Genomic DNA, 15,691 nt, shown 5'->3' on the forward strand with positions numbered 1-15,691 from the left:
AAATTTGTGCAGCCTCTTTCTCATGGTAGATTCGTGCACTTTGACATCAACAGTGGCAAGAGCTACCTGTAGGTCCCGTGATGACATTTGGGGGTTCTTGGAGACTTCTTTCAGCATCTTGCGGTCTGCTCTTGGGCTGAACTTGCTGGGGCGGCCTGGCCTGAACAAGTTGGCAGTTGTTTGGAATCTTCTCCACTTGTAGATGATCTTCCGGACAGTCATGTGATTGATTTCAAAATGTTTGGAGATCTTTTTAAATCCCTTCCCAGACTCGTAGGCATCTATAACCTTCTTTCTGAAGGCCTCAGAGAGCTCTTTTGATCTAGGCATGGTGACGCCGCACACTTCAACAACAAAGAGCAAACCAAACTAAATGTCTGAGGTTTAAATAAGACAGGTTCCTCCAAGATCCTCTCTAACGATGTTCTAATCATTTGCACCTGAGCTGGTGCACCTGATTCTAATTTTAGGTATTTGAAGTAGTGATAAATGTAGGGGTGTACTTACTTTTTCCACATGCAAAATTTGCATTTATGTTTATTTAAATTATACAATAGACTACAAAATGTAAATGTTTCATGATATTTGTTATATTATATCACCTTTATCGATCAATATTGTTGAAATGAAGATCAAATAGCTGTATGTTGAAATATATTGAAAAAGTCAAAACTTTACATGGGGTGTACTTACTTTTTCACGTGACTGTTTATGTTAATAAAATCAATCTTGATAAACTATCGTCTTGTATTCAAAATCAAAAGCCTTGTATTATTAATGTTAATACAATTCAAAGAAAAGGAGCAGTAATAATTGATGTTTTGCTCACAAGAGAGCAGGTGAAAACACTAAATGATACTGGCTCACTTAAATTTAAAATGACAAAACCTATGTTAAAGGAATATTCAATAATAGAGACGAGAGGAGGATTTCTCCCATTTCTAATTCCTTTATTTGCTGGTTTAAGTGCGGCGGGGCATTTGGCGGGCGGTATTTCAGCTGCAGTAAAAACTGCTAACGAAAGGAAGGCACAACTCAAAGCTCAAAAATAATTGGAAAGACATAACAAGGAGTTAGAGAAACAAATTAGTGGAAGTGGTGTAATTGTAGATTTTGCTGAAAAGCTTGAAAGCCTACCTGATAAAGCGAGATTGTTAGTTTGAGATATGCTTTCTTCTATTGCACAGGCAGGTGTTAAACTAACTAAAAGGGGTAATGGATTATATCTTTCTCATAAATAAATGGATAAATGGTTTAAACTATTTGGAAAGAATACAACGTCAAATATAGAACTTGGTATTGTAAAAAACAAAAAATTGATAATGTGGTTATTTGTATGAGAGATGAATTAACAAAGTTGCCCAAGAATACAAAGAATATTATTATGAATTTAGACACACATAATGGTTCTCATTGGGTTTGTATTCATAATAGTCAGGATAAATATTATTTTGATAGTTATGGTCTACCGCCACCTGTTGAAGTAATAAAATTCTTACAGAATGGTGTTTATCAAACATTTCAAGTACAAGACATTAATTCTAAATGTTGTGGTCAATTATGTTTATATGTATTATTTCAACTAAATAATAATGAAAATTTTTATGATGTAATTTTTAATCTAATATAAATGACATATTGGAAAAGATGGTTCTTTGGAGAATCCCTTCAGGATATTGATTTATCAAATTATTATACAAAGGCACAGGCTGAACGACAAAAATATAATATAACAAAAAATGTTAATATGAAAAATACTTATAAATTAATCAATTATCCAAGCTCTACCGATGCTAATGACTTAATTAGATTAAATGATTTATCGCAATATATATCTTTAAATAAAACAGCACGTTTTGTTAAACAAGTAAAATTTACAACCACAACACCTTGTTATACAGACCATACAACTTTCCTCATTAAATTTAACTATCTGCTTACAATTGAATTTTATAAAGAAGGACATATAGTTAATATGCGAATACATAAGTGGGGGTATGATGTGCCTGATTTAGGGTATAATTGGTCTTTTTCAATAAACTTTGGAGACCTACATGATTTTAATCAGTCTCGTAAAGAAGAATATTATCCGCTTGGTGAGGATAAGGAGTTATGTGGAAGTACAATTAGCAAACAACAAATACATGATTTCAAGAATAGAAAATTATATGACGGCAAAACAATAGTTTATATGACAAAGAAGGAAGGTAATGAGATAAATATAGAAAGCCGAGGAATACAAACCGATTTGGTAGTGTGAAGATGGGGTGGTATTACCTGTCATAATATTAATCTCACATATATTTCTGATACATAAATGGCAGGGAGAAGACTACAAGAGAATTATAATTTTTGTATTCAGGGATACCTACATGAAAAGGGTGCTCAGTTTTACATATCTTATGAATTGGAACATATACATGGGAATTTTGTAATGAAGAACTGGCCTAAACAAACACTTAAATATTGCTAAACCCACAAATGGAGACTTCATTAAAATATTAAATAAAAATGAACTTCTCAAAGTTATGACATATAAAACTCTTTTAGAAATCATCAACAAATATTATTGGTATCCTATTATGAGAAAAATAATTACAGATACAAGAGAGAAAGTTGATAGGTTTATCGTGAAAAAATTGATAAGTGCTAAATTGAAGTTGGGACTTGGGGTTGGTATTCCAGATGTTTCACCCTCAAAAAACTAGAAAGCTCTGATGATGACATCAAGACTGAGGAGCTTTTGGCTAATGAATTACATAGACCAGTAATCACAAAGTTTAAAAGAAGGAAGGTATATTCTAAAGGCACCGACCACATTTGGTCCGCTAATTTAATTGAACTAATTAATGATAAGGGATACAGGTATGCTTTAACCGTTATTGATTTGAGGAGTAGATATGCTTGGGTTGCTCCTTTGAAAAACAAAAGGGGTAATACTCTTATGTTAGCTTTCAGTGGAATATTTAGTAAAAGTAAAAGAAAACCAAAGAAGTTATGGACTGTTGAGGGAACAGAGTAATATAACAAAATATTTATAAAATTTCCTAAAGATAATGGCATTAAATTATACAGTACCTTTAATGAAGGAAAGGCAGTTGTTATTGATCGTTTTAAATCCACACAACAATAAAAAATTCACACAACTCGGTTCTCAACAATGGGTACCTATAATTCAGGACATTGTAGATAATTACAATAATACAGTTCATTCATCAACAAAATCAAAACCATCGGAAACTGTATTACAATAATACAGTTCATTCATCAACAAAATCAAAACCATCGGAAACATTTACAAAATTAGAATATGAAAAGGAGATTAATTTGAGAAAACCCAAGTTCAAAGTTGGTGATATTGTCAGAATATACAAATGGAAAAGCCATTTTGAGAAAGGTTATACAAAGAGATGGACTAATGAATTATTTAAAATCGTTGATGTAATGGATACAGTCCCTTGGACTTACAAATTATATGATTTAAATGGAGAAGAAATCTTGGGATCATTATATTCACAAGAATTACAAAAGACAAAGATAATGAGAAATAGAAAGAAAAATTCAAAAATTGATAAAAATTTTGAAAAAAATTTTGAATAAAATTTGGAAAAAAAAATTTGAAAAAATTCCAAAAATTTTTGATTTAAAAAAAAAAAAATTTGGGGAAATAAAATTTTTGAAAAAAAAGGAGTAGGTGAAAAATGTTGCTTCTGGGACACCTCCGTTTAACATGGGAAATCCCTATCTAATGTCATTTACCCCCTTGTCTTTTTCAAAAATCATAAACACCTCTATTTCTCCCTCTATGAACCTATAATCCTTCTCGCCTTATGAACCTATGATCCTTCTTGCCTTATGAACCTATGATTTTCTTCCTTTATGAACCTATAATCCTTCTAGCCTTATGAACCTATGATCATTCTCACTTCCATGTAAATTTCCCTCTCACCATCACTTTTCTTCATTTCCCCTTAACACCTCTATTCCTGACCCCCTTGGTCTTATGGGCCTTTTTCTCTTACTATCAATGATCATTGTTGTTCATTAATCATTGATTATGTTCGGGTCCTGTGCCACACACTTTTTGTTAAGCTCCACGCCACTTTTTGCTAAGCTCCGCCCACTTTTTGTTAAGCACCGCCCACTTTTTGTTAATCCCCGCCCCCTTTTGGTAGGCCCCACCCACTTTTTGGTAGGCCCCGCCCACTTTTTACTAAAGCCCACCCACTTTATAAACTCTCCAGCATTACATTATTTTTAGTTAAGACATTACATCATTTTCTGTTGAAACATTACATCATTTTCTGTTGAAACATTACATCATTTTCTGTTGAAACATTACATCATTTTCTGTTGAAACATTACATCATTTTCTGTTGAAACATTACATCATTTTCTGTTGAAACATTACGTCATTACCTTCGCAAAAGCGGAAGGTTATGTTTTGATCGCTGTGTATTTATTTGTATGTCTGTGTGTGTGTATGTTAATCGCATAACTCAAAAAGTATTCAACCGAATTGCATGAAATTTGGTGGGATGATTGGTTATTATACGGGACACATTTGATTAGATTTTGGGAAACAGATTTGCTCAAATTCTGACTATTTTTAACTCGATCGTATTTCACTCAAAGTTATGAGCGACTGAAGAAGAAGATGTCCATCCAGGACGTCATCACTATAACGCGATCTCCCGCGATCATTTCAACCTCAAAAAAAATTATAATTGCAGATTTGACAATAGATGAGGCATATTAACAAACGAATGAAACAGATTTGCTCAAATTCTGACTATTTTTAACTCGATCGTATTTCACTCAAAGTTATGCGCGACTGAAGAAGAAGATGTCCATCCAGGACGTCATCACTATAACGCAATCTCCCGCGATCATTTCAACCTCAAAAAAAATTATAATTGCAGATTTGTCAAGAGATGAGGCATATTAACAAACGAATGAAACAGATTTGCTCAAATTCTGACTATTTTTAACTCGATCGTATTTCACTCAAAGTTATGAGCGACTGAAGAAGAGGATGTCCATCCAAGACGTCATCACTATAACGCGATCTCCCGCAATCATTTCAACCTCAAATGAAATTCAAATTGCAGATTTGTCAATCGGGGAGGCATATTAACAGACGAATGAAACAGATTTGCTCAAATTCTGATTTTTAAAAATCGATCGCATTTCACATAAAGTTTCACATCGCATACACTCCCATGCCAAGTACAGAACAGTAGCTGCGGCGAAGGTATGCGCTCTACCGAGTGCCCGGATTCTAGTTTTCTGTTGAGACATTACATAATTTCCAGTTAAGACATGCCCAGACTTGCCCACACTTGCCCAAGGGAATTTCCACAGGAAATGACACACCCAGTCTTTCTTATAAAAGGCACTAACCACACAGGCCTTTTCAAACACACTTTCTGCTTCACTTGAGAATGGACTACTATGCTGAAAAGGAGTTGGATAACTTTGACATTCCTTGGAGTCCTACTACCTGTGTGGAGCTCAACCTTCAGATTGATGAACTGGACTCGAACCTCTTATCAATGGAGGTAAGTTTATTTATTTATTTATTTATTTATTTTTTTTTTGTATTTTTTTTTTTTTTTTTTTTTTTTTTTTTAAGATAAGACTCGTGTAAGAGTCAGCAAAGTTTCTTTTAATATTCATAGAGCTTGATTTATATAAATAATAATATTGTATTAAATTAATACGTTGTTATTTTCTCTCACAGGAAATTGTATCTGAGATACAAAATGAAAATACCACTTTTGCCACAACCTGGGGTGAAATGATGATTGATTTGTTTGAAGACCTTTTGAACAACCAAGACCCACAGAACGAGTTCTACCTTGATGACCCAGCCAAAGAGTTATACCTTGGAGACACTAAATTTGGGAAAAACAAATTATGAGGTCTGCCTAGATGGTTCTAACTGTGGAGCCTACCTTGGAGACTCACTAAATTTCATAAAATTAGGAAAAGAGTTTTACCTTGGAGACTTTGAAAACTGGTTTCGTTTTGGAGACTCTAGCTGTGTGGAGCTAAACCTTCACCTTGATAAACTCGATTCAAATTTCTCATCAATGAAGGTAATATTTTATTTTAATATACATATAATAATTGTGTATTAAATGTAAAAAATAATTAATTAATACGTTGTTATTTTCTCTCACAGGAAATTGTATCTGAGATTCAAAATGAAAATACCACTTTTGCCACAACCTGGGGTGAAATGATCGATTTGTTTAAAGACCTTTTGAGCAACCATGACCAAGAGAACGAGTTTTACCTTGATAATCCAACGAAAGAGTTTTACCTTGGAGGCTCTTTGGATTCTAAAGCAATGAACAATGTTCTTTCTTTAATGACGTTTGATTTAAGGTAAGTTCAGTTGATTAATAATCAATTAAAGTATATGTTATTTCATTCAATATTAGATAAGTAATATATTTCTTTTTTTTACATGTATTTCAGCAATATCAAGAAAGTTCGGGGAAGAAGATGCTGGAAAATACTTTCTTCCCATTTCTACTTTTTCCAACTTGAAAGCCTTGAAAGACAGAATTGGAGGGAAGAGGAAAAATATATATATTGAAATACGTATTAAAAAACATTTTAAAAAAATATTGAAATACGTATTTAAAAAAAGAAAAGGAAAAAAAGATTATGCTAGGGTTAGGGTTGGGATTTTGAATGTGAGGGTTAGGGATGGGGTTGGGTTAATGGGTTAGGGATGGGTTGGGTTAGGGTTGGGATTTTGAATGTGAGGGTTAGGGATGGGTTGGGTAAGGGATGGGGATGGGTTAGGGATTGGGTTGGGTTAGGGTTCTGGATGTGAGGTGAATTTTTGAATGAATGTCAAACCTCACAGACTCATTTATCTTATATTATCATTGAATTGTTTTAAAAAAGTTGGGAAAAGATAAATAGAATTGGAAGGTCATACAAAGAGATGGAGTTAAGAACTTTTTTAAATGGTTGATGTAATGGATTCAGTTGTTTTGACTAACAAATATGGTGTTTTAATGTGGGGGTTGGGTTAGGGTTTGTACATTATTATGATCCACTCACACACACACAAAAGTTAAGCCCCAACTAAAAAGTTGTGGGATTCTGTGTTTGGGGTTCACAGATTTAAAAACGTATCCCCATGATACACACAAAAGTTAAGCCCCAACTAAAAAGTTGTGGGATTCTGTGTTTGGGGTTCACAGATTTAAAAACGTATCCCCGTTATACACACAAAAGTTAAGCCCCAACTAAAAAGTTGTGGGATTCTGTGTTTGGGGTTCACAGATTTAAAAACGTATCCCCATTATACACACAAAAGTTAAGCCCCAACTAAAAAGTTGTGGGATTCTGTGTTTGGGGTTCACAGATTTAAAAACGTATCCCCATTACATTTTTTTATTTATTTATTATTTTCAAGGGTTATCAGCTTTGTTTTTTGTAATTCCTGTGAATAAAATGACCCTAAGATTTCTTCTCCATTTAAATCATATAATTTGTAGGTCCAAGGGACTGTATCCATTACATCAACGATTTTAAATAATTCATTAGTCCATCTCTTTGTATAACCTTTCTCAAAATGGCTTTTCCATCTGTATATTCTTACAATATCACCAACTTTGAACTTCGGTTTTCTCAAATTAATCTCCTTTTCATATTCTAATTTTGTAAATGATTCTGATGGTTTTGATTTTGTTGATGAATGAACGGTATTATTGTAATTATCTACAATACCCTGAATTAAATACACCCATTTTTGAGAACCGAGTTGTGTGAATTTTTTATATAGCCTCTCTTTCAAAGTACGATTAAAACGCTCAATAACAACTGCTTTTCCTTCATTAAAGGTGCTGTATAATTTAATACCCTCCCCCTTAAGAAATTTCATAAATACTTTGTTATAGAACTCTGTTCCCTCATCGGTCCACAGTTTCTTTGGTTTTCTTTTATCCCTATAAAATATTAGCTTAAAGGATAACATTAAAGTATCACCCTTTTTATTTTTTAAAGGAACAACCCAGGCAAATCTACTCCTCAAATCAATAACAGTTAAAGCATACCTGTATCCCCTGTCATTATTCAATTCAATTAAATCAGCGGACCATATGTAGTCAGTGTCTTTGGAATAAACCTTCCTTCTTTTAAACTTGGTGATTATAGGTTTGTGTAATTCTTCAGCCAAAAGCTCCTCAGTCTTGATGACATCATTAGAGCCTAATAGTTTTTTGAGGGTGAATAACCAAGACCAAGTTTCAATTTAGCATTTATCAAATTTCTCACAATAAACCTATCAACTTTCTCTCTCAACGTTGGATTTTGTATCAAAGACAAATTATACAACATTTCTCTGTCGGCTTTATGTTTTTCAGTCAATGTAGTGGTTTTTCCATAAGCAATATCATGCTTCATACACACTTCGTCAACCCTATTTGTAGGTTTAGACCAAGGTTTAGGATTGTCAGCCTCATCTAATCTTTTATCCAAGTTTGTTCCTGGGCCACAGAAAGAATACCCTGGAAGGTGTAATTCCCCTGGAATTCCAGTTGTTGTAAATTTGCTACCTGACAAAAACTTTTGTATGTCTCCTCCACTTTTAGGAGAGATGAATTGACACTTTTTAGAGCCACACACTTGACATATTCCTTTTTGATAAACTCTATTATTTTTAGCTTTAACATGAGTTATTTTTAGATTTAGTTTTCTTTTTACATTTGAGACAATAACTCATATTTATTTATGAGAAAAAGTCCTACATAGTGCCAAAACCTTTTTGGTTTTCAACATATACATTTCTATCTTGATTTTTAAAACATAAAGAATCCTTAGAAATGGCTTCACTCTCTCCTCCATTTATTTACAAATAAAACTAACTAAAGTCAATAACACCAACATCATCAACTATATGTTGTATATCTGCTCTCTGAATTCATTATAGCAAATTTAAAAACCAATATGTTCGTAAGAGTCATTAATTCTTTATTTTCCTCTTCAGTGCGTTGAGATTTATTTATTTGCCGTAATACCTTCAATCTTTCATTAATCTCAGGAATGGTCATATTTTTATATTTTTCCACCCTCTCTCTTTCCTCCATCTCCTCCTTCTCCTTCTCCTCCTTCTCCTTTTTCTCCCTTTCATCCTTCTCCTTTTTCTCCCTCTCCTCCTTCTCCTTTTTCTCCCTTTCCTCCTTCTCCTTTTTCTCCCTTTCCTCCTTCTCCTTTTTCTCTCTTTCCTCCTTCTCTTCTTCAACTCCTTCCTCATCCCTTGCTACCCTTGAGCTTGAGCCCCAAAGAATATTATACATATACTCATCTGGATTTTGAGATATTCTTGTATCTATAATTATTTTTCTCATAATAGGATACCAATAAGATTTGTTGACGATTTCTAAAAGAGTTTTATATTTCATAACTTTGAGAAGTTCATTTTTATTTAATATTTTAAACAAGTCTCTATTTGTGGGTTTAACAATATCAGTATAAGGCCAGTTGTTAATGACAAAATTCCCATGTATATGCTCCACATCATAAGGTATGTAATACCGAGCACCCTTTTCTTGTAGGTATCCTTGAATACAAAAATTATAATTCTCTTGTAGTCTTCTTCCTGCCATTTATGTATCAGAAATATATGTGAGATTAATATTATGACAGGTAATACCACCCCATCTTCCCACTACCAAATCGGTTTGTATTCCTTGGCTTTCTATCCTTATCTCATGACCTTCCTTCTTTGTCATGCTAACCATCGCTATACTATCATATATTTTTCTTTTCTTAAAACCATGTATTTGTTGTTTACTAATTGTACTTCCACATAAATCCTTATCCTCGCCAAGCGGATAATATTCTTCTTTACGAGACTGATTCAAATCATGTAGGTCTTCCAAGTTTATTGAAAAATACCAATTATACCCTAAATCAGGCATATCATACCCCCATTTATTGATTCGCATATTAACTATATGTCCTTCTTTATAAAATTCAATTGTAAGCAGATAGTTAAATTGAATAAGGAAAGGTGTATGGTCAGTATAACCAGGTGTTGTGGTTGTAAATTTTACTTGTTTAACAAAACGTGCTGTTTTATTTAAAAATATATATTGTGATACATCACTGAATCTAATTAAGTCATTCGCTTCTGTAGGGTTTGGATAATTGATTAATTTATAAGTATTCTTCATATTAATATTTTTACTTATACTATATTTTTGTCGTTCAGCCTGTGCCTTTGTATAATAATTTGATAAATCAATATCCTGAGAGGATTTTCCAAAGATAGAACCATCTTTTCCAACATAAGTCATTTATATTAGATTAAAAATGATATCATAAAAATTTTCATTATTGTTGAGTTGAAATAATACATATAAACATAATTGACCACAACATTTAGAATTAATTTCTTGAACTTGAAATGTTTGATAAACACCATTCTGTAAGAATTGTATTACTTCAACAGGCGGTGGCATACCATAACTATCAAAATAATATTTATCCTGACTATTATGAATACAAACCCAATGAGAACCATTCTGTGTGTCTAAATTCATAATAATATTCATTGTATTCTTGGACAACTTTTTTAATTCATCTCTCATACAAATAACCACATTATCAATTTTTAGTTTTTTACAATATTTAGTAAGTTCTATATTTAACGTATTCTTTCCAAATTGTTTAAACCATTTATCCATTTATTTATGAGAAAGATATAACCCATTACCCCTTTTAGTTAGTTTAACACCCGCTTGAGCGACAGAGGAAAGCATATCTCCAACTAACAATCTAGCTTTATCAGGTAGACTTTCAAGTTTTTGAGCAAAATCTACAATTACACCACTTCCACTAATTTGTTTCTCCAACTCCTTGTTATGTCTTTCCAATTCTTTTTGAGCTTTTAGTTGTGCCTTCCTTTCGTTAGCAGTTTTTATCGCTGCTGAAATACCACCAGTCAATGCTCCCGCCTCACTTAAACCAGCAAATAAACTAATTAGAAATGGGAGAAATCCTCCTCTTGACTCGTCTATTGAATATTTCTTTAACATAGGTTTTGTCATCTTAATTTTAAGTGATCCAGCATCATTTAGTGTTTTCACCTGCTCTCTTGTGAGTAAAACATCAATTCTTACTGCTCCTTTTCTTTGAAATGTATTAACATAAATAATACAAGGCTTTTGATTTTGAATACAAGATGTTAATTTATCAAGATTGATTTGATTAACATATACCCCTACCATTTATTTATGAGAAAAAACCTATGTGATATTAATCATAACACCATTATCTGTATTAATCTGTAATTCTGTTTCCTCCAAAAGCAAACAATAAGCATCAACTTCTTCATTCTCTCCTCTTTCAATGTATAGAGAAGTATCCACTCTATTAGACTTTATAGTTTCCTTTTGAGAACTCAGGTCAATTGCGTAGATTGTATAAAGTTTTTGAAACGCAACCATATCCAAAATAGGTTCATTATTACCGTTGCTTTCACACACCTTTTGGTAGGACTTGTAGGCTTCCGCATAATCATTTTTTTCCCAATCAATTTCCAATCTATCTCGCGGATAAAATGTTCCATCAAGAGAAACCCGAAGTTGTTTCACCTTAGCATTATCACTCAGCGCATTATTCTTATCAGTACCCTCCTCTCCATCTGGTTTCTTAAAAATGAGCCATAGGTATCGTGGCTTTCCTTCAAGAACACCCAAATTCCAAGTGTAGGTAGTGTGTTCCAGTTTAACGTGTTGACATCTTCTTTTAAGGTATGATACATTTAGCGGTTTCTTTGAGTTAAGTCTTCTATTTAACATCTCTTCCGTTTTAAGATTAGGAGTATATTCACTAATATACCAACACAAATCATTAATAACAAATTTATTATTGTCGCCAAAAGCATTTTCAGCCCCAAAAAGCAACCTATTTACATTATCATTCCTTTGTAGTTGAAATCTAATTTTAAGACCATACAAAACTTTATCATAATCACAAAATCCAAATATACCTTTCAGAGGTACTGCTACCGTAAAACTATTCTCTGCTTTTGTATCATCATTATACATTGACTTCCTTTGACTATAACCAGGGTCAGCATTTGTTCCCGTTGACATATCAGGAATAAAACCTTCAACAGCTCCCTTACCCATTCTATCACTAAACGAATATAGTGTAAATTTCATCATTTCAGATATAGCAGAGACATAATCAACCGCTTCAACCTCTTGTGTTCCAATATACAGGCGGACACTATCAAACATTTTCCAGAAGAAATCATTTACGAGTGTAGCATTAGTATTATTCGCAGCCTTAGTGAATTTAAATTTACACAGCAAGAAACTATCAGCTATATTCAAGTAAGTTTGTTGATTATTTATTTCAAAACTTTTTGTTCCGTTTGAATTCCAGTCTGTTCCTGTTATAGCATTTACCTTAAAATAGTCTTCCTTTTTAGTAGAGTTTGAAATGATAATCGTATCATCCAAATCATAGATACTATCAATCGCTTCCATACTTGTATTTATATAGCATTAAAATCGTTGAAACCCTGACCCAAGTATTTTAATGATTTTTTGTCGTTCTTGTGAAGATAGTTGAGTTTTACCTTTTTTAATTTCTTTGATTGCTTGTAATTTATGAGACTCCTTTTGAGCATCTTTTATACTCTTTATAGCACCCGCAACTGAGCCCACGGCTGAAGCAGTTGAACCAATTAGGTCTTTATGTTTAAGGATGGTTGAACCAATACCCATTAGAGTATCAATTCAATTATCCCATCTCCTTTATTTCTAAATTGATGTCCCACACCCCGTTGTCTCTTTGGTTTATAGTATCCTCTCACAAGAAACATACCTTCACCCTTATAGTATGGTGAAAGGAACATCCCATCCCCTGTAATTATTTTATATTTTCCCAACTCGTGTTTTCTCACAATAACCATTATTTATTTATTGAAAAACTTCACGTAGGTGAATTCTGATGGATATAATTTCATCATTAAAGGATATCATACGATTATCTTGGTCGGTTATCCTAAAATTTACTCTGTATATGGTTTTTCCTGACAGGTAAATAGACAAGATTTTTTGGTTCCATATTAAATTTATAACCAATCGGGGTTGAGTATGCGCTGAATGAAAATATTGTATTTGTTCTTATTCCATCGTTATAAGCACCATCAATCAAATCACAATGAATTAATACTGAATTTATACCGGAGGATATTTGAATGACATTATCACTGTAAGACGTCCCGTTAGTTTCAATCTTTTTAGAAAAGAACCCCAATAGCTCTCTGAACGAATTTTCAATCGTGAAATCAACTTTATAATTATTTTTAAGTTTAATAGTTGATTTTGAAGTGTGTTTTTGAATATCTATTACAATATTTTTTGGTTCATCACCTTTTTCTTTCATAAGGCGAGAGACTTCTGAAGATATTTGAGAAATCTCGTAGGCACCGGGTGAAACGGTTATAGTTTTATATCCACTTCCTGGATTATAACTAAACTTGTTGTTTTTCTCTGTGATATTAAAAAGGGTATTGTAAGTCTCCATGGACAACAAAGAAGCCTCATATTCTTTTGTGGGGTCAAGTTGTAGTGGGTAAGGGAATGAAGCTGTGTCATCACTCGTTGTGAAATTAAAACTAAGAATTGTGCTTCTCATCTTATTTAATATCTAATAAAATATCTTTGTATTGACATTTATTAATTATTTTCATATTCATCAACTGGTCTAAAATGGCGGATGCTTCATTAAAACAATTGTTGTTTCCAGCCTTCTTACTACCTAACAACAATAATAACCTATTAACTAATTGTGATGGGTCATTTAGAAGAAAACTAACACCCGAACCAAGCTTACTTAAAGCATCAATAATATGTTTCTCCTTCTCATTCTTCTTACTTTTACCAGCAACAGAAACTCCATAATCAAGTGCGTTTAGCAACTCAATATACTCTTTATCTTCCTCTCTTTCCATATCAAGCGGTTCATCAAAATAAGGTGAATTAGAATGTCCATCTTTTGTTAGAAGAAACATTAATCTTGGGGTTAATTCAACATTTGGTTGGTCAGAACTTAAGAACACCAATTTATCATTAAATATCAATAACTTTTCTTTCACAAGATGGAACTGTGCTGGTTCTTCTGTTGGAATGAGACCTGCTCTGGTTTTTGAACCCTTCAAATATTCATTGTTTTGAAGAGCTTCTACAATATAATTGGAAAGTTTATTTACCTTCTCAAGATGTCGAAATAATCCTTCATCATCATATTCTAATTCTCCAAGTTCTTGCTCTGTCATTTGACTAAAATCTTTGAGCATTTGAAATTTTTTTGGAGTAAATTCTACCGTGGGAACTGTAGGTGAAATCGTTTGTTGAGTTTTTAAAAGTGGTTTAAAAAATTTCTCTTGTTTTCTTTCAAAGGCTTCTTCACCAGTTAGTTTCTGTCTCCTTTTCTTCTTTATGTCTTCCTGTTGCTTTACAACTTTTGAAACCAACTCTTGATGTTCTTTAAACTTTCTTACTCTTTCTTCGGTATTCATTTTCTGTATTTATTTATTGAAAAATATCATTTAGTATCTCATCTTGTTTCACAACAATATATTTATATTTTCCAATCGTGTGTTTCATATTATTTTCAAATTCCTTCTTACTACGTAATGTAGAACAATTATCTCTCCAAAAATTATTTGTATCTATTGAATTTAACTTAAATAAAATAAAAGTATTAGCATTGTTTCTTATTGAGCGCCGAGGGAGTTGAAAATATGACTGACTAAGATAAATACAATTACAAGAAGAATGTCTCCCTCTTGTATAGTAGCTATCCATTACTGTTTGGTTTCTCTCATTAACACAATCATCAAAGATAACGAGGTTCTTTTTTGATTTATCTAAATCTTGAGGTGAAGGTATATCATCCGTATTATCACTGAGAATACAAGTTATGGGTTTTGGTTTTGATTTTGATTTCTGTGTATCACAAAATAATTGTATTATATCATCAATATTATAATCATTTAGTTTGTTTTGAAGTTTAAATAAACCGATAATGTCTTCCTTTTTAAGACCCGCATTAAAACCCTGTGAGAGTAGTTGATACTCAGGTTGAAAACTTGACTTTGTAAAAATTATTAAATTATCATAATCTAAAAAATTAGGACTAAGGAGCATCTTTAAAAGTAAACAGGTTTTTCCACATCCGCTTGAACCGACTATTAGACATCTCAATGAATTTGGAAGATTTTTATGGTTATTAAATTTTATCTTATTTTCCCAAACGGGTAAAAAATCATTCATTTATATATTTGGAAAACAAGTCATCTAACTTTTTTTGAGTTTTTTGAGAAACTCTATATTTTATCCTGAGTTCAGGTTTAATTTCAAAATAATCCATTATTTTGTTTATATAGTATCTTGTATTAACATTTCCATTAAAATTATTTTGAATAATAAATATCATTAAACCCTTATACATTTCCTCAATACAAATAGTCTCTTCCCTTGTAAGAAATGGTGTATTATCACCATAATACTTAACATTCATCTCTCTTATTAATCTTGTAAAGTAATTCATTTTTGGTTCTAATTTAAAAGAGTTATATATTTTTCTATATTTTTTATTATCATTAATTAGAAGATAATCACAGAAAATACATTGTTTATAT

At 32.3% G+C, this 15,691-nt stretch overlaps 1 protein-coding gene across 1 annotated transcript in view; it reads left to right on the forward strand.

Moving 5' to 3' along the window:
* LOC144891240 (uncharacterized) overlaps positions 1-6,607 on the forward strand; it is a 33,914-nt gene extending 27,307 nt beyond the window's left edge. Inside the window, exons 3-5 of the mRNA XM_078773647.1 lie at positions 5,411-5,561; positions 6,188-6,393; positions 6,487-6,607. Of these exons, the coding sequence (XP_078629773.1) occupies positions 5,411-5,561; positions 6,188-6,393; positions 6,487-6,607 (478 nt within the window). The remainder of the gene's footprint in view (positions 1-5,410; positions 5,562-6,187; positions 6,394-6,486) is intronic.
* The last annotated feature ends 9,084 nt before the right edge of the window (positions 6,608-15,691 follow it).

This window comes from Myxine glutinosa, chromosome 3 (genome assembly GCF_964187855.1).
Source record: "Myxine glutinosa chromosome 3, kmMyxGlut1.1, whole genome shotgun sequence".
NCBI lineage: Eukaryota > Metazoa > Chordata > Myxini > Myxiniformes > Myxinidae > Myxine > Myxine glutinosa.